Source organism: Anopheles bellator, chromosome 1, assembly GCF_943735745.2.
Source record: "Anopheles bellator chromosome 1, idAnoBellAS_SP24_06.2, whole genome shotgun sequence".
Taxonomy (NCBI): domain Eukaryota; kingdom Metazoa; phylum Arthropoda; class Insecta; order Diptera; family Culicidae; genus Anopheles; species Anopheles bellator.
This window is the reverse complement of record NC_071285.1, coordinates 1,969,309-1,988,245: the sequence shown is the minus strand read 5'-3', so window position 1 is coordinate 1,988,245 and position 18,937 is coordinate 1,969,309. Positions and strand designations below refer to the sequence as shown.

General features: G+C 52.8%; 6 protein-coding genes across 8 annotated transcripts in view; 3 read left to right on the top strand and 3 right to left on the bottom strand.

The window, feature by feature from the left end:
• LOC131211804 (phosphatase Herzog) overlaps window positions 1-4,292 on the bottom strand; it is a 29,769-nt gene extending 25,477 nt beyond the window's left edge. Inside the window, exons 1-2 of one of the 3 annotated variants that reach the window (XM_058205439.1) lie at window positions 4,246-4,292; window positions 2,260-2,705 (exon numbers count right to left, since the gene is read on the bottom strand). In XM_058205439.1, coding sequence (XP_058061422.1) covers window positions 2,260-2,338 — 79 coding nt within the window. In that variant the 5' untranslated portion in view covers window positions 2,339-2,705; window positions 4,246-4,292. Of the gene's footprint in view, window positions 1-2,259; window positions 2,706-3,912; window positions 3,972-4,121 lie in introns of those variants that run through there. The other 2 variants (XM_058205430.1, XM_058205447.1) reach the window with 2 other exon arrangements.
• A 1,858-nt stretch (window positions 4,293-6,150) lies between these two features.
• On the top strand, window positions 6,151-7,242 carry LOC131205360 (proteasome subunit beta type-7). Its single transcript, XM_058197433.1, has 2 exons — window positions 6,151-6,292; window positions 6,357-7,242. The coding sequence occupies exons 1-2, from the start codon at window positions 6,231-6,233 to the stop codon at window positions 7,132-7,134; spliced, it is 840 nt and encodes a 279-aa protein (XP_058053416.1). The 5' UTR covers window positions 6,151-6,230; the 3' UTR covers window positions 7,135-7,242.
• A 78-nt stretch (window positions 7,243-7,320) lies between these two features.
• LOC131205361 (small ribosomal subunit protein uS9) lies at window positions 7,321-8,221 on the bottom strand. Its single transcript, XM_058197434.1, has 3 exons — window positions 8,152-8,221; window positions 8,012-8,056; window positions 7,321-7,921 (listed from the first exon to the last, which is right to left on the bottom strand). The coding sequence occupies exons 1-3, from the start codon at window positions 8,158-8,160 to the stop codon at window positions 7,529-7,531; spliced, it is 447 nt and encodes a 148-aa protein (XP_058053417.1). The 5' UTR covers window positions 8,161-8,221; the 3' UTR covers window positions 7,321-7,528.
• Window positions 8,222-8,893: 672 nt separating this feature from the next.
• On the top strand, window positions 8,894-12,650 carry LOC131206509 (structural maintenance of chromosomes protein 2). Its single transcript, XM_058199087.1, has 4 exons — window positions 8,894-9,061; window positions 9,128-11,061; window positions 11,134-11,282; window positions 11,347-12,650. The coding sequence occupies exons 1-4, from the start codon at window positions 8,894-8,896 to the stop codon at window positions 12,648-12,650; spliced, it is 3,555 nt and encodes a 1,184-aa protein (XP_058055070.1).
• Window positions 12,651-15,168: 2,518 nt separating this feature from the next.
• Window positions 15,169-17,805, bottom strand: LOC131209389 (sialin). The gene is made up of 4 exons (XM_058202449.1): window positions 17,387-17,805; window positions 16,539-16,784; window positions 15,639-16,481; window positions 15,169-15,563 (listed from the first exon to the last, which is right to left on the bottom strand). The coding sequence occupies exons 1-4, from the start codon at window positions 17,693-17,695 to the stop codon at window positions 15,342-15,344; spliced, it is 1,620 nt and encodes a 539-aa protein (XP_058058432.1). The 5' UTR covers window positions 17,696-17,805; the 3' UTR covers window positions 15,169-15,341.
• A 648-nt stretch (window positions 17,806-18,453) lies between these two features.
• LOC131206507 (uncharacterized) overlaps window positions 18,454-18,937 on the top strand; it is a 1,653-nt gene continuing 1,169 nt past the window's right edge. Inside the window, exons 1-3 of the mRNA XM_058199084.1 lie at window positions 18,454-18,591; window positions 18,655-18,752; window positions 18,807-18,919. Coding sequence (XP_058055067.1) covers window positions 18,471-18,591; window positions 18,655-18,752; window positions 18,807-18,919 — 332 coding nt within the window. The 5' untranslated portion in view covers window positions 18,454-18,470. The remainder of the gene's footprint in view (window positions 18,592-18,654; window positions 18,753-18,806; window positions 18,920-18,937) is intronic.

Here is an 18,937-nt window from a genome sequence, read left to right as displayed (position 1 = left end):
GATATTATTGATATTTTATCGATTTTCACCATCGAGACTGGAATGGAAAATGTTCAGCCAGATTCCCATCGTTATCGTCACCTCGTCCATCTATCTCTCGGCGGCGATCGTGGAGAAACCGGTAACGGAGAAAGGCCAGAGTGGACCTGAGTCACTAGCATCTTCACCCCGTCGTATGATCCGAAAACCCTGGTTATGCTGCTGCTGGTGACTCAGTCGGACTGTGCCGGGGAGTCACGTTGGCCACGAAACGTTAGGTGTATCAGAAGCGCGGTGAGCCACCACTATAAGCCGTCGTCCGTGACTTTCATTAGCCGGCCCCCCCCACAGGTTTGTCGCGCTCGCTCGCTACGAGATCTCTAACCTGGCCCTTGGCGGTTTGCGGTTAGCATTCACTAAGCTGTTGCCCTTGAGGCGCCTTCCTAATACGTGGTGTAGTGGGAGAAGTCAAGCCTCCAAGGAAAACATGTTGCACCCGCCACAAGCGGGCACGGTCGGTTAGTAGCATCAATCACGGGGCACGGGGCGAAAGTGTAAGTGATGTCTGCACGGCCGTCCGGAGCATAAATTAGCGTCTTTTGTTTTGCCGTCACCGCACAAACACGTAGCACTAAAGGGGGTAAACTCATCAAGCAAATGGAAACATTGGGTGGCATTCAGGAAACTTCTCTCCGAGGTTTTCTGTTAGCGGCAAATGTCATAAAGGCAAGCCCGAAAAACTTGGCCGAAAGTTGAACAGCACACGCCGCGTCGAATGCGATATGTGCTCTTTCGGTGCTAAATATGCCGACAACGAAAACGCCAATCTCGGTGTGGTCCCCAAATCAACAAACTCCCGAGCGCACCGAGCTGGGAACATAACCAAAAGTTGGCGATATCGGCACAAAAACTCTTTATACCCGCGGCGACCTCTTGGGAGCATTTAGCGAGCAAAGATCAACAGGAGGACTTTAAACAACCAACCCCGGTGGTGGTGATCCCCGTCCGATTGGTCCCCGTTTCTGTAATCGCAAAAAAAAAATCATTGGAAAAAGATAAACAATAAATGCGCGTCAGCCATTCCGCGTCTCGGAGGGAATCGAACATAAATAAAACGCCGCAGAAAATCAATCGAACACCCACCCCGAGAGTCAACACAACAAGCCGGCCCCGCTGCCAGAGAGATCTTATTTGTGGTTCCCTCACCAAAAAAGGAATCTCCCTGAGCCGGGGCCCCGATTTGTCTCACCCGATTGTGGTGTGGTGGTTCCGTAGTGGAACGTGCTCTAAATCAACCGACCGACCCCTGGTCTGGTCTCTATCGTAAAATGCGATTTTTCCGTCATTTCGCACATCTGTGGCCATGTTTCGTCTTTCTTCCGCGCCGGAGGGGAACCCGTACCCCGCGCGGTGTATCGTGTGTACCGGTTCTGGTGGTTCCGACTCGAAGGAGCAAATCGAAGGATCAACGGCAGCGACGAGACACTGTCCCACGCAAAGCCCAGCCCGTCGTCGTCGTGTTTTTGGAGGGGAATGGTTTCCGAGGTTCCGTGGCATGGCGGCCATCGTGCTGTTAAACAAAGCCAACCTTCACAGTTTTTGTATCGAAACACGGGGCCAAGCAAACAGAACCGAACCGGAGCCGGTTCCATCCCACACGCGCAAAACCGAGCTTAGAACTTTGCGATGGCCAGATCGCGACTTGTAGAAGTCCCCCGCAGGAAAGCAGAAAGGAAACCAAAGAGCCCATCTTGAATGCCATAGAAATGGCGCACGTGCGACTTTTGGGGCATTTTTTCTCGCCCTCGGACATCTAGTAGGCCCCACCAGGCAGCCAGCCTGTCAGAAGAAAGCGCGTTGCCGGGGAGATTGAAAGTAGAGGCCGTTTTTAAGAAAACATTTTATCTCGGAAGACCCAAAAGCCGGTCACTAGCCTCATTAGCAGCCGCGCGACAGATAATGAACCGAACTTTATAATGTACGTAGAGCCAGAGATAATGGGGATGTGTTGGCATAACAGTTAATTAGCCGGGCTCTATTTCGACGGCAACACAGCCTGCGGCCGGAAGTTTATGGGAGTGTCCTTCCTCCCGAAGTAATTGGTGTGGACACAAGTTTTACTGGCTCCGACAAAGGCCAGCTCCTTTGCCCCAACTGCCTACCATAAATTAATCTGCCTGCCTTCGAATGGTTTGCTAACCATCTAGACACACTCAAGTCGGACGGAGAGAACCTACGGCAAAAAGGGAAATCAGCGTTTGGGCGTTGTTTTATGCATACCTTTTTCGTTCGGAAAACTACTGTTCAGCTGCTGCTCGTCATCCCGCGACACCTGCGTAATGATGGATGTAGCGTCCATTTAAACCATCGGCTGTTGGACGCTAACCCTCCGGAAATTGTGGGAGGAAACGCTGCGGCGTGGCCTGCCGGACGGAGTGGTGTCGGGGGTGTCGATTCCTGTGGTAGGTCGGACTCTCGTCGCGCGGTTCGGCGAAACAAAGCTCCGCAAAGCGGTGTCACATCCGTTTGATTTGTGATGGCGCGAGTTTGAAGCAGAGGCCGTGTTGGGTTCCGCCGGTTTATCTATTCTCACTTCACCGACTTCCTGTTGCACACACCGTCATTTATCTTTTGCGCTTGGCTCGTGGATTGCACTTCACTGACCACACAGCTTAAAATCACAACTCAAAACAACTAAAACACCACCGAGACGCAGAAATTCACTGCTGGGGGGAAGAATGGAAATACGCACCAGTAAAGTATTAATTCAACCCTAATGAATGCGCCACCGGAGGGAATTCCCCAAAGTGGATCAGAAAGTGGATCTTTCGCTGGAGCCCAAAAATTGAAAACCAGCCACAACCGCGCATAACTTTGTACACAGCATTCACTCTCTCTCTCTCTCTGTCTCATGGGGTTTGGGGCGATCTCAAGTGAACGGACTTTTATTTACACTTTTCTGTTTCGCGGTGACCGCAGCTGAAATTGTGGATGACGAAAAACGCGACGACGACCGCGACTGCTTTGTTGGTGTTCGTGTTCTTGCTCCACGCGCCGGACAGACACGTACACACCCGCGATGGGGGGTTCCGTCCCGCCGCGCAGCCCCCCGCGGTCGTCACACGCCACGTCCGGTCGCTTCGAATCGAAAAATTTGGAACGGGTACCGTTAGCAACGCGGCGAAGGGCACTGCTCTCACCGACTCTCTCTCCCTCTCACCCTCAAACGGGCGTGCCCCCTCTCTCTCTCTCGCGCGCGATCTATTTTGATGGCACCTTTTCCCAACCGCACCAAAATTGTGTCAAAGCGAGAAAACGGAACAACACAATGCCGGGCATTTTCCTTGCTGAACTCACTTTGTTTGGTATTTTCATCGACGGATCGGCTATCGCGAAAACACGTAATGGCCATCGGAAAGCCGGCTTGGACTTTTGGGCAGCGCGACTTTCCCTTCTCGTTAGCGGCAATTATGGGCACGGACGGCGGAAACGGATCGTGGCGTGGCGTACGCGAAAGAAAAAAACTAATGGCCGAGTGTGTCAAGTTGGCCAGAAGGAAAACCCGGCACGAGAAAAAGGCTAGGGTGGTTAATTTGAAAATAATCGCTTTCTCCCGTGAGCCACGGGAAGCACGCACACCACCAGACGGAGGGACAGTTCGCGCACCAACACCGAGCACCGTGCGTATACATACACGTATACGAGAGTGTTCGACTGCCTGTGTGCGTGTGTGGGGCGCGTTTCGTAGTACAAATTTCTAACAATTTTTCTAAACACGCAACGCGGAATTGCGAAACCCTTTTACAAGTGCACTTGATAATTCTTCTAAATAAATGGAACAGCTTTCGCGACACAACACAGCGGCATAGCAACATCCGGATTCCGTAGCCCGATGAAACACATTTTCACTTGTTTTCGAAAGCCGCTTCTCACCAAATTTATCTCTTCTTCTGCAACATGAAGAACTCGGATCGGAGAAACTACCGACGAATACGAAACAAACAGCTTTTGACCAGATTGAAGCTGCGAACGGTTTTAACTCCTTCCTATTTTTGAATTTGATGATTACGGAGATGTTGAGCCTGAAGCTTCGTCTCTTTTTGCAGGTTTTTTTTAATTGTTTTGGATGGTTTTGTACGCACCAACGAATGACTTCGACGGGAAATTCCCTATACGCGCGCGGCAAACGTTGTAAAATGTTAACTAAAGCACCACTCTAATTTTCAGCTTGAACGTTATTATTGTTTATTTGTTTATTGTACATACGAGAAGTTTCAAATATTCCTTCTTGTTCGAATTATTTTAGCGGTGTTCGCGCAGCAGAAGTTTTGGTTGGAAGTTAAGAAAAAAAGTGTCTGCTGTTTCTCTGAGAATCTCGGCCGTGTTGAACGCAACTTTGAGCCTTCGAACCTGATGACAAACCTGAACCTGGCCTAGATTGCACCAACACCATGTTAACGACACGTCCGCACACATCGGTGCGTTCGCGTGTGTGCGTGAAATGGTGTTTAAATTGGATTGTTCCAAAAGTTCTGTGGTTCAATAAAAGAAGGAACATTTTGAAAATGGCCAACATAATTCATAAATTGGAGTCTCGTTGAAACCCGTGTATGTTCAGGGAGACCATACTGAATGGAAAAGTGTTTTTCAAACCAAAAAATGGTGTTTCTCTTATCGAGGCGCAGAACTCATTGAACAGCCTAGTGTTGCGGTGGAGAGCAGGTTCCCAGTCTCCGGTTTTTGCCTTCCCGTTCTCTTTTCTCTCTGTATTTCTCCATTCTCTCTCATTTCGCTGCGTTCTCTCTGGGAAAGAGGGAAAGGGATAGCTGATGCTAGAGCGAAATGGACTGACTATGACTGACTGACAAATTTCAAATTCCGAATACTTTAACGGAAAAACGGAAAAAATTACCCTGGTGAAATTATTCAAATTTGATTTCTGAGTATGCAACCGTGAAATCCACAAACGCAAAACAAAATTTCTTCTCCGATTTGACAAACCCATTCACTTTTGCACTCAATTCACTTTTATTTGCTTATTTATTTATTAAGAATTTTAACGATTACAGGCTTTTACAGACTTTTTAAGTTTTTTTCGTCAGCTAGGCACCTTGTGATACACTACTTTTTCGACTCGAGTTGGTGGTATGTTCTGTGGTGGCCAATAAAATAGGTAAAAGCAGCCCATTCGCAGACCACCGCTGATAGAGCGTTTGGTAGCGCGCTCGACACTGTCAACGCCAGGGCCTGGGTTCAAATCCCGGGACCGCGGGTTGTCAGGTAACTCCCTCCCCTTCCCCCCCCACCACTCAGATAGACATTAATGTGTTGCAATAATGTTTGTAATGTCGCCCAGGCCAAAAGTTATATCCGCACTGTTGCGGTTTGGTTGTGTGTGGATGTTGTGTTGTATTAAACATCAAAAGAAGAAGGAGGAGGAGGATGGGGGAACGCTTCGCCGCCAAAGAACTTTCTTTACAAAAAAGCTGCTTTTCCGCCCCCAGTATGGGTTCGTATATGAACCTCAAGTTTAATTTAAGAAGTAAGATGGTGGGGGTTGTTGTGCGAATTTGCCAAGACAAAGACAGCAGGAGCAAAAATGCAATGCACACACAACTCTATATTGGGGGAGGGAGAAGCAAGGCGGTGGTCACCTTTTGAAAAAAACTGAGGGCTTTTTAGTTATGATACAAAAAAATAGATAAGTGTGACACAAATTTTTAGCCGATTGTTGCGCAGATTCCGAGAATGCATCTGTCAAAGTCGAAAGAGGGATGAAAATGGCTCCTCCAAACCAACTTTATCAGTTACTTTAACGCGTTCTGCAACGGTATTGTTCCTATATCATTCGAAAGGTAATGAATTCTTCTTTCGTATGAAATAATCAAATTTTTACGTTTGGTAATACAGCAAATTGTTTGCGTGATCTTGCGCAACTACACTAGGCATTACAATCAAAGTTTCGGCAATTTTGAACTATTTCTAGTATGTATGAAATGGCCATGCAAAACATATTGGCCTTATGCAATTCCTATTATTTAGATAAACTAAGTTAAATCTCTATCTATCTACTGAGAAAAAAACGAAATAATTTACCGTTTTAAAATTGCCCGCTGTTATACATCCTGCAGCAACCAAGCTGTCACTTTGTTTGACAGCTGTCCACTGTTATACACTCAGTGAAACAGCAGAAATAAGTCGCACACAAAACAGCCAATCATTCGTTCGTCTCGGATTAAGATTTTTGCAAAATGACTACGGATATTGCCCGCGATTTGGAAGCTCCAGGCTTCAGCTTTGAAAATTGCCGCCGGTAAGTCGAGGACACACTATTTTGCCGGTTCCGTGGGTTGCTGAATGGCGCTTTCCCTTCACAGAAACGCGCAGCTCGTCAAGAATGGGTTCGTGCCGCCGAAGATGATCAAAACGGGAACCACGATCTGTGGTATCATCTTCAAGGATGGGGTCATCCTCGGTGCCGACACCCGGGCCACCGAGGGTCCGATCGTGGCGGACAAGAACTGCGAAAAGATTCACTACCTGGCGAAGAACATGTACTGCTGCGGCGCCGGCACTGCGGCCGACACCGAGATGACCACACAGATGATCGCGTCCAATCTGGAGCTACACCGGCTGAACACGGGCCGAACGGTGCCGGTGGTCGTGGCCAATAGGATGCTCAAACAGTTTCTGTTCCGCTACCAGGGCCACATCAGTGCGGCCTTGGTGTTGGGCGGCGTGGACTCCACCGGATCTTACATCCACTGCATCTACCCGCACGGGTCCTCCGATGAGCTGCCGTACGCGACGATGGGCTCCGGCAGCTTGGCGGCCATGTCCGTGTTCGAGTCTCGCTGGAAGCCGGACATGAGCGAGGAAGAGGGCAAGAAGCTGGTACGGGACGCGATTGCGGCCGGTGTGTTCAACGATCTCGGATCGGGCTCCAACATCGACCTGTGCGTCATCCGAAAGGATACGACCGAGTATTTGCGCACGTACGAGGAGGCCAACAAGAAGGGCAAGCGCACGCTGGCGTACGACTTCAAGCCGGGCACGACCGCTGTGCTGCAGAGCCAGAGCTTCAAGGTGGACATCACGGAAACCGTCGTCCGCCATCTCGTGTCGGAGGGCGGCGAAAGCATGGACACTGCCTGATTGATAGCGGTTTAATTGCTCGCTGGGTTTGCTTTTTCCCTCAATTCCACGTCGTCTTTGTCGGTTTCTTTCGGAATAAATAACTCCGCATCTTTTTGAGAAGATTAACACCCGGTGTTGTGTTTTTACATCATTGGACGGCGAATTCGGACGGGGCCAAAGGCAAGGGCGAACAACGGGTTTCCGTAAGGTTGTACAGATGTTCACGGTTTATTCCTTACTCTCATGTTGCTTGAAGTAGCAATACACTCGTAATCTTAAGGAGAATGATTTGTGTGCACCGTCGGCCGTCGAGCACCGTCCTCCTGGGAGGCAGTAAACACCGTGGAACACGGCTCGGAGCAGAGAAACTCGCCGGCCCAACGGATGCACACACGGCCGGTGACAGAGTGGCTTAACGGTACGACTTCTGGTACCGGGCACGGGCACCTGGACCACCGAACTTCTTGGTCTCGCAGCGACGCGGGTCAGCGACCAGCAGCGTCCGGTCGTACTGCGTCAGAATGTCCTTCAGTTCCTTGCGCGACGCTTCATCGACATACTTCTGGTAGAACGACACCAGCGCCTTCGAGATGGCCTGACGGATGGCGTAGATTTGGGCGACGTGACCACCACCACTGACGCGGATACGGATGTCAACACCGGCAAACTTCTCCTTGCCCAGCAGCAGCAGTGGCTCCTGCAGCTTGTAGCGCAGAATTTTCGGTTCAATCTGTTCCAGCGGGCGACCGTTCACGCGCAGCAGACCCTTTCCGCGCTTGCAGTAGGCCACGGCGGTGGCCGTTTTCTGAAAGGGCGGAAAATGGAGGAACATTCAACAATCGTCGCGTCTCCGGCGGTGGGGAAGGGAGAGGGCGCGCTCGCGCTTTCGACTTACCTTGCGGCCGAAAACCTGGACGGCGCTGACTTTTTCCTTGCGTACCTAGAACAGAGAAAGCCGGGCAACCGTTTAATACATACTCCGCACCGTTTCGGGCAGAATTTCGGCGAAAAAAGCCCCTTTCTGGGAGCACTTACTTTTGGCATGTTTGACTCGCAGCACAACAAAACTAGAAAAGGAAAGGAAGTGGCCTCGTGCCCACTGAACTGAGATTGACAGCGGAGCCGTTGACAGCGTTCGCCGGGGTGGTGAACTTGCGGTCCGTTTCCGTACCGACACGTTCGCAGAGTACCGGCGAGTAACTCACCACTCGTCTTCACCATAAAATAAACTTGTTTTCGATTTTACGCACAAATAAAATTGGCAGAAAAAATACCAAACCAAGTAACCATAGAATCGATGAATAGTGCAGCAATTCAAATAAATCCTTAGCTTAGTCTGTTTTACGGAAAGATCCGGTGTCCTGGTTAAAAAGAAAGAAATTAGATTAGATTGAGGAATTAAAAATGAAATTAGTACAAAGTTTCCTATAAAATGTTTGCCATAAATGGTGCCCAGGTGTGAACGCCGGTTTAGCGTTACCAAATTCACCTCACGCACACTCATGTAGCGTTTTCAAACGCCGTTTTTAACCGACACAATTTCTGACAATTCGGCGTCAGGCTGACGATGAAAACAACGCTGCATTAACCCAAAGCCCGACGCCAAGCACAACGTGAAAGTGTTCAAGTGCTCCACCGTTGGCCAATAGTTCGTTAGTTCGTTGTTCGTTTGTCGTGTGCATGTCGTTAAACCGAACTATTGTTTCGCGCTATGTCTGGTCGCAGTGAAAGGGCCGCTTGAAAGGAGTGCGTTGTGTCACACAATACGCGCGCCAAAATGTACATCAAATCAATCATCCTCGACGGATTCAAATCGTACGGCCGGAGGACGGAGGTGCAAGGATTTGATCCCGAGTTTAACGCCATCACCGGTCTGAATGGGACCGGCAAATCCAACATCCTCGACTCGATCTGCTTCGTGCTCGGCATTACGAGACTGGACCGTGTAAGTGGCTTATCGGGCGCGCGTCCTTTGGGACCCCTTTTCACCAATGGCGGCGCTTTCTTTTAGGTGCGTGCTGTTTCGCTGCAAGATCTCGTGTACAAAAGTGGGCAAGCTGGCGTCACCAAGGCAACGGTGACGCTGGTGTTCGACAACTCCGACTCGAACCAGTGTCCGATCGGGTTCGAGAACTGCAATGAGATCGCGATCACGCGCCAAATCATGGTGGGCGGCAAGAACAAGTATCTCATCAACGGCAAATCGGTGCAGAACAAGCGCGTCCAGGACCTGTTCTGTTCGGTGCAGCTGAACGTGAACAACCCGAACTTCCTGATCATGCAGGGCCGCGTGACGACGGTGCTGAACATGAAGCCGCCCGAGATTATGTCGATGATCGAGGAGGCGGCCGGCACCAGCATGTACGAGTCGAAGCGCGAGTCGGCCGTGAAGCTGATCGATAAGAAGGATTCCAAGCTGAACGAGCTGTACGCCGTGATCGGGGAGGAGATCGAACCGAAGCTGGAGAAGCTGAAGCGCGAGCGGGAGCACTACATCGAGTACCAGAAGGTGTGCCGGGACATCGAGTATCTGACACGGTTGCACGTGTCCTACCGCTACCTGCAGGTGCGCAAAGGCGTGGAGCAGTCGGAGGAAACGATCTCCTCGCTGCAGGCGGTCATCGGCCAGCACGAGGCGCAGATCGAGAGCAACTGCACCACGGCCGAGCAGCTGGAGGCGGACGCAAAGGCGCTCCAGGCGCGCATCGATTCCGAGGGCGGCGGTGCGCTGAGTGAGCTGGAGGAACAGTTGGCCGCCGAAAGTAAACGGGAGGCGACCGTGTCCGCCGACCGGAACACGACAAAGGACACGATCGGGGTGGAGCAGCGCAAGCTGAAGAATCTCTTCAAAAGCATCGCCGACGACGAGCAGGCGCTGCGGGGCAAGGAATCGGAGATGGAGCGCCGCGGGGCCACCTTCCAGACGCTGAAGGATGCGTGCGAAGCGGACTCCGGGGCGTTTGCCGCGGCCCAAAAACGCTTCGAAGCGGTGTCGGCCGGATTGTCGACGAACGAGGACGGTGAGGCGGCCACCCTGCAGGATCAGCTGATGGACGCGAAGCAAAAGTCATCGGAAGCGGCCACGGCCATCAAGCAGTCGGAGATGGAACTGAAGCACTCGCAGAAGCTGCTGCGGGAGAAGCAGGGCAACATGAACAACAGCGACGCGGCCTATCTGGAGGACAAACGGAAGCTGACGAAGCTGGAAGGTCAAATCGGTCAGATGGAGCGGGAGCTGGCGTCGACGGGGTACGAGGAGGGCACGATGGAGAACCTGACCGGGCGGAGGCAAACGCTGCAGGGCGAGATTCGAAACCTTCGCTCGGAACTGGATCGCCGGAATGCCCACCGTTGGGAGCTGCAGTACCGCGATCCGGAGCCCGGTTTCGATCGAAGCTCCGTCAAGGGGATGGTGGCGAAACTGGTGACCGTGAAGGACCCAAAGTACGCCCAGGCCCTCGGAACCGTGGCCGGAGGCAACCTGTACTCGGTCATCACCGATACGGACATGACGAGCAAGAAACTGCTGCAGAAGGGCCAGCTCCAGACGCGCACCACCATGATTCCGTTGAACAAAATCAGCAGCCGGCAGATTGACCCGTCGGTGGCACGGTTCGCGGAGGAACTGGTCGGACGGGAGAACGTAGCGACGGCGCTGTCGTGCATCAGCTACGATCCGGCCGTGGACAAAGCGATGAGCTTCGCGTTCGGCCACTCGTTCATCGTGAAGGACCTGAACGTGGCCAAGCAGATTACGTACCATCCGCGCATCATGACCCGCTCGGTAACGCTCGACGGGGACGTGGTGGATCCGGGCGGTACCCTGTCCGGTGGTGCCCGAGCGAAGGGCAGTGCCGTCCTGCTGGAGGTCGCCGAAATCAACAAAGTGCAGGCCATCCTGCAGCAGCGGGAAGCCGAACTGCGTGACATATCACTCGAAATAAGGTACTTCGAACGGGTCGTTGACGAGGCTGACGGAGGGACCCACTAACAGACGGTATTTCTTTCTCTCTGCAGTAAGATAGAGAAAACGGCCAACCGGTACACTCAGCTGAAGGAGCAGCACGACATGTTGAACTACGAGCTGAACAATGTGAAGCAGCGTCTGGCGCAAACGTCCTTTCAGCAGAACCAGGAAGAGGTCGAGGAGCTGAAGCAGAAACTCGGTAAGCATACGGTGCACGGTTCGGGGCCTCTATTTCGCTAACGGTGTGCCTGCCCTCGGAACAGAAACACTGCAACGGACGATGGTGGAGGCACGCGAAACGCAAACCCAGTGCAACGCGAAAGTGAAGGACCTGCAGGCCAAGCTTGCCGACGGCAAGGGACACCGGGACCGGGAACTGAAGGCGGCCGAGGACCAGATGAAGCAGACGAAAAAGCGGAGCGAAGAGAGTCGAAAAAACTGGAAAAAGCACGAACAGGACTTTGAGACGCTCCGGCTGGAGATCGAGGAACTGCAGAAGGGCATCGCGACGGCGAAGGAGCAGGCCCAGAGGCTGGAGGAGCAAATCGGCGCACTGCAGGAGCGGCTGGCCGAGGTGAGCGGGACGAGCGATCAGATGACGGCGGCCGTGACCGCACTGAAGCAGCAGATCAAGCAGCACAAGGACCAGATGAACTCGCAGAGCAGGGAACTGAAGGGGAAGTACGTCCAGCGGGACCGGCTGCTGAAGCAGAACGACGAGCTGCGGCTGGAGATGAAGAAGAAGGAGAACGAAATCACGAAGGTGCGCATGGAGAACAAGGACGGGTACGATCGGATCAGCGCGATGGAAGAGAAGTACACGTGGATCCCGGAGGACAAGGAGTTCTTCGGAGTGAAGAACACACGCTACGACTACCACAAGGAGGACCCGCAGGAGGCGGGCCGCAAGCTGAAGAAGCTGCAGGACACGAAGGACAAGATGGGCCGCAACGTGAACCAGAAGGCGATGGTGCTGCTGGAGCGCGAGGAGGAGCAGTACGCGGAGGTGATGCGCCGGAAGAAGGTGGTCGAGGACGACAAGAAGAAGATCCAGGAGATCATCACCGATCTGGACGAGAAGAAGAAGAAGAGCCTGAAGGTGGCCTGGAGGCAGGTGGACGAGAACTTTGGCAGCATCTTCAGCTCGCTGCTGCCGGGCGTCCAGGCCAAGCTGGAGCCCCCGGACGGGGTCGACTTCATGAAGGGTCTGGAGGTGAAGGTCGGCTTTAACGGTATGTGGAAGGAATCGTTGACCGAGCTGAGCGGTGGGCAGCGATCGCTGGTCGCCCTCTCGCTGATTCTGGCCATGCTCAAGTACAAACCGGCCCCGCTCTACATTCTGGACGAGGTGGACTCGGCGCTCGACCTGTCGCACACGCAAAACATCGGCAACATGCTGCGGGCGCACTTTACCAACTCGCAGTTCATCATCGTGTCGCTGAAGGACGGCATGTTCAACAATGCCAACGTGCTGTTCCGGACGCGCTTCATCGACGGCATGTCCACCGTGATGCGCACGGTCAACATGGCAAACCGGCAGCGGCCGGCCGCCGGAATCCGTTACTAGTAGAGGGCTTTGCAGGGCACTAGAATAAACAACACCTCTTTTTTTTTAAACATTTGGACGCGTTACACGCTTTTACGAGATATCTTTAGAACATTTGAACTTAGGTGGTAAGCTTTGTACTCGATTTGTTAGCGTAATGAAGAGAATTGTTTCAGAAGGACACTGTCGAGGGTAGTTAATTATTGACAAGATCAATCAAGCTCTTTATCTCGTTTTGCGATACCGGAACGTAGTGTGTGTTCAACGCGACCCTCAGAAAGGTGGCCCACAGAAGGGTGAAAGAACCGGGACGACGTAAACACGGTGCTCGGCCCGTTTTCCCCGTTCACCCTTCGGTACTTCGGGCACCGGCACCGGGTTGGTCAGCATCGTCGGGCCACGTGTTTGTTTGCCCCTTCCCGGTGCTACCGTGGGAAGCCGCCTCAGGCAATGGCTCCCCTTTTACAGGCGCCCATACACGGGAACGCGAACGACCGCGTCACTGATCCGGGGAAAAACATTTACTTACATTATAAGCAAATAAATGTCCCTCACGGGAGTTTTGAAAAATGTCCTTTTTAACATATTACATTTAAAATAAAAGTTTTTGCCGTCTCCGTCTTTTTCGGGCCACGGAAGACGAGGGACAATCCCGACTACCTACCTTTCTCGACTTTAGTACGCTCGTTTCGCTCGGCCACGGACACTCGGGTTTGGGAGGAGATAAAACCGGGTTGTTTGTTCCCCCCTCGTTCCCGTCCCCTCGGCTGATGGGTTAGAAAGTTTTACACTTACTCACCTTCGCTTCGGAGTTCGGATCACGAGGGGGGTAAAAAACCCTGCAAGTGAGATGCAAAGTCGGACGTTAGCGTAGCCGGACACGAAGGTACGCTTGGGAAACTTTGGTTCGTGTTGAGGTTAAGGTTGTTTTGAAACGTCCGGAGCACTAGCACTCCGGTTTAAACGGTGGACAACAACAGGTTGGTTTGCTCACACTTTAATGGATTTGCAAACAAGGCATGGTGCCTTCTTATGTGGCGCTATCGGGAAGGTTGTTCATCTTCGTTATCGAAACACAGGGAACCCATTCCGGTGCCTCCCGAAGCGTCATATCTCATTCAATCACACTCACTTCCAATCAAACATCCATAATCATAAACACAAGCACCGGAGTAATCCGGGGATCCTGGGCCCGGGCCTCCACACCGGCGGCCACCGGCAGTGTAAACACAAACAAAAGACAGCTTCCGGGGGAGACTGGATTACGGAGGCGCAAAGTGGGAAATCAATTTGCACACTGTTCCCTGTTTGGGCCCGGTCGACGGATTTCAATTTTTCATTTGCCGCCCGTAGGGTACCACGTGGTGGTGCGCGACACGCAAGTCTCGTGGCGAAGGAGTTGATTCCACGCGCGGCGGTAATCCGCGAGGGATTTGGGACGCTTTTTTATGAGCCGCCGACGACAACAACCTGCGGCGCGGCGTCCGTTGTTTTCCTCGTCGCATTTTTTTGCTTCGAAGGATTCTATTTGCATGCATGTGTTACGGCAGCGACTCGTGCGGAACTCGTGACATGAAGGATACAAATGAGATCGTCCTGACTTCGTTGGACCCACGAACCGATCGAATGACTTGTTTGACTTCATATTCTGCTGGCGCATTGCGCAAGATTTATGTCGCTACATTACGTGCGGCCGTGCGGGTAGTAAAATCGACCTCGGGTCGAGTAGTAAACTCCGATCCGGGATCCGAGGATCCGGAAGTGGTGCCCCGCTTAATGCGCACTTGACAGCCAATCAAATTACCATTCCACCGCCGATCCGATTTGATTGTTAGTACACGGTGTTCCGGCTTCCGGCGAACGTGGTAAACGACATGTGATAAGAGGATAATGTATAAAGTGTCGTTTGTTATTTGTGGGAACTCTGGGGGTCTCCTGTTCTTTTTTGCCCGCGAAAATTGATTACCGCTCATAAAAGCCTGAGTGAAGTTGAGTTGTGACCCATTTTCTTTCACAAACAGAGCGCTCCTTCCGATGATTTAATACAATTATTTCGATCGAAAATATATCATCCTCCCTTTCAGCATCCATTATCAACTTCCGACATCTCAATTCCCGGCAGTTGAAAGTGAACACGGGGTGCGCCACCGCCAAACACCCCTTTTCCAGGAGGGAAGGGAAATCGATACTCCGGTCGGGGGCGCGCCAGAGGCGCGAATTTCGCTAATGCAACCGAAGATGGCGCGTTACGCCGAACGACAACGACGACGATGGCTGTATCGAAATCAAATAAACATAAATTTCCGCAATGTATGATGGGCATAAAAGTGTCCTTTACTGCATTTGAATATTTCATGGCGGCCGTCCCGGAATTCCCCGATAAAAGGTGTCCTTGAGGCGGTACATGCGATTGATACCGCCATGCGCTCCGCTGTCCGCTCGCTTCGCCGTATCGTTGCGTTCTTGTATGAATCCTTGTTAGATCGTGTCGCGGTTGAGACACCGGTCCCCCCTAGGTCGTCGACGGCCTAGTTTATGGGGTTTGCATTATGGATGCGGTGCCGCTGAGTTGTTGCTTGCATATGCATGAGAAGGGTGTGTTCGCGAAGCTAGTGCAAAAAATCTACGTAAATCCGGAGTCTTCACTGAATACTACTCGCCATCCAGGGCGCGGGTTTATTCTTTGGGCTCGTAATACTAATACTGTGCCGCTCACACGGAACTTAGTCTAACCGTTCGGGTCGGTTCGGTGTCCGTCGCCATCCCACCCTTCAGACTTTCCAGCTCGTCTTGGTCGCCGCCGTTCCCGGGAAGCGCTTCGGAAGTGTTCCACGGCTGGGTGGTCGAGTCGGCAAACACCATGTAGATGACCCCGCAAACGATCAGCATCCCGGCGGACAGGAGGAATATGGTTCGCCACTGTTCCACGGTGTGCTGCAGAGATACACAGAGAGAGAGAGAGAGAGAGACATTAGCTTTTGCCGGAACCATCCCGTCACGAGCGCCTACATTGCCCAGCATGCCCACGATGATCGGTGACACGAATCCTGGAATGACGCTGATCATACCGGAGACCCCCAGCAGTATCCCCGCATACCGCGGGCTCATATCGACCAGGTTGGCTAGCGGCCCGGTCGATACCGCTCCGTGGACGGCCGTGGCCAGCGTGAGAAAGATGGTGGCCACCGCCGAGTTGCAGCCACTGTAGGCCAACCCTAGCACGAAGATCCCGTTGACGACGCAACAAATCGTGCCGCCCATCTTCCGGACGCCCGTCCGGGACATGAGTTCGTTCTTCAGCAGATAGTCGCCGACGATGGAGAACCCGTAGGCGAACAGCATCCGGCAAAGGTGCGGTATCCCCGACAGGAAGCCCGTCATCTCGATGCCCCAGCCGTGGACGTTGTTGAAGTAAGTGGGCGCCTGGGTCATCAGCGTAAACAGACCCCAGATACCGCCCCACTGGGCCACGACCGTCATCCACATGGCCTTCGACAGGATGATCTGCTTCCAGGGGGTGACCCCGGTATGCTTCTCACCGGCCCGCTCCGCCGGCTGGTGGCTGATGCCGAGCGAGCTCTCGATGAACTTCCGCTCGTTCGGATGGATGCGAGGATGCTCGGCGGGCGAATCGTACACCAGATAGAGCCAGGCCACGTACCAGACCGTGCCGAAGACGCCACAGAAATGGTACACGTACTCCCAGGACGTCCGGGCGATGATGTACCCGAAGAGGGGGAAGTTTAGGGCCACCCCGACCGAGCTGCCCAGGTAAGCGGTGACGAACTTGCTCCGTTCGTTCGGTGGAATCCACTGACCCGCCATGTGGTGCATCGCAGGCCACGCTAGACCCTGCAAAGAACGGTGAGTCAGTACCGGAACCTGATCGATCAGCGGATGTCTACCTACACAGACTAGCCCCTGGAGGACGCGCAGAAACACCAGCACCCGGTAGTCCCAGTAGGAAGCGATCGGCATCAGGAAGCACAGCCAGCAGCCGATCACGTTGCTGACGCCGAACACAAGCTTCGTGCCGTAGCGCCGGGCCAGGATACCGCCCGGTATCTGCGTGACCCAGTGTATCCAGAAGAAGGACCCCAGAATCACACCCTGCTGGTACTCGTTCCAATCGAACCCATCCCTCTGAGGATCGCGCTACCAAAACGGGCAAGAAAGGGGCTACAGTGAACCGAACCGAACCGAACGATAACGAGCTCGAAACCGGCTCCGAACTGGACTGGGCCCGGAGTCGAGCGCGAAACGTTTATGGGGCCATTAAGAGTAATTTTTGATTAGCGCCGCGTGCCGTCCGAAGGACAGCAGGAGAGAGAGAGAGAGAGAGGGTGAGAGGGCCACTATCATCGTAATGGCGACATTAATGAATTGCATCCACCAATTGACCGGCGGCAAGGGCACATGTTTCATTTATGGGCCACAGGTCCGAATCACTCGATCGAATGCACTCGATTCACTCGGGTCAAGGTCACATCCTAGGGTCGGTCAGGCAACCCAATCTGATATCAGCCGGTCCATGGGTCCATGTTGTGTCCATCAAAACAATAATATTTCATACGGACGTGGAACGGACGTTGGAAAAGTGTTTACGATGTTTGTGCTGGCTCCGCAGGTTCGTGCCTCGGCGGCCGAGGATTAGAGTTGCGCGCGCGATACTAAGTGACGATTTATTGCGACGGGTCCGTCGGCCACCGGTCGGGGGTAGATAGGGGAAGATGAGCAAATTCACCCTTTGAGCTTACCTTCAAAAATATCATCAACAGTTGCTCGGGGGAAAGAATTTTCTGCTCGCGCGATCGCAGCAGAAGATCGTGCTTCGGAGTGACGGAGGTCGCTTCTTCTGCGGCTGTGGATCCGTTTGCCAAGACGCCACCTTCATCGTAGCAGGCGTAGTCCACTTTCGCTTTCCCGGCCGACTCCCGGTCCGACTGCCTGATCATGGCCACGATCGTGATGTTGGTGTTGATGCGGATCATGTAGTTGACGGCAAAGCCCACAAACACCAGGTACCAGAGGGTGGTCCTGGCGCTAACCGCTCCTTCAGTGGCCATTCCAGAGTCCGAAGGCTGCCTGAGGGGAACCGAGGCTCACTTTACACTGTACCACCACGCGGCATGCTTGACGGTGAACCGTTTATCGACCTAAAGCCCGTACGCCCGGAGCACTGTCGCTCGACTAAGGACGGCACGGCCCGGGACGGTTCCGCCGTAGTTTACTTTGCCGTAATTTGTGTGGCGTCTTGATCCCACATGACAGAAGAGCGCGCGCCCGGCCACGCCAAGATAACGTGGTTTTGATCGCATTATCACCCGAGCTCTCTGACAAGGGACGCTGGGACTCGCTTCCCGGGTTACCGGCTCGTACTTCGCTTTTTGCCGACGTACCATCGTGGCGGCCCTCTGATAGTGCTCTGATTGGGTGGGACAGTGGACTCTCTCTCTCGCTTTCTGTCTGGGAAGACGCATTCCGAGCGGAAGCCGAGATAGCAGGAAAGGATCCACCAGTAGGTTAAGGGTACGATCGGGTTCTTCGCTACTATCACCGATCGAAGCCGTATGATAAGGGGTTCCATGTTTTACGATTACGTAGATCACGTACACAGTGACGGAGGAGTTGTTGAGGGATGCGTTCTCACTAATGTCCATCATCTGGGTTGTAAACAAAACGATGTCCATTAAAAGTACACGATGGTGTGGGTTCGCGAAGTGTGTGGCAAAACCGGTTTTAGACGTAATTCCCACCCGTGTCGGTGTTATTCCTAAAAAAGGGGTGTAAGGCGTACTGACGACGATTAGTTAGATTAGTTAGCTTTGGACCACCGGCAGCATGGGTAGCACCGTGAGAATCCTATTAATTGCCGCAGCGCTCCTGATCCGCGCGTTTGGACAACAAACATCCTTTTTGGACCAGCCTCCGAGTGATTACTATCGAAGAACATCGATGAATGGTGAGTCAAACGGTTAGTCAACAACAATGGCAATGACTCTAGGCAATGATCGTATTTTTTCAGATTGCCCTACAAGATTCTATTCAGATCCAGAAAAATTGAATCGAACACACTTCGTTTACAATGGCTTTCGCGTGTACCGTGGCGAATTCCAGCACATGGTAGACACTGAACGCGCATTAGAAATACGGATTAAATGGTGTCCTTTCTTGCAGGTCGCCATCGGATGGGTTCGGCCCAGCGGAAACATTGAGTATCTTTGTGGTGGATCGCTGATAACCGATGACTTCATACTGACTGCCGCCCACTGTACGGTTGACCACGATAAGTAAGGTCCCGGAAAAGT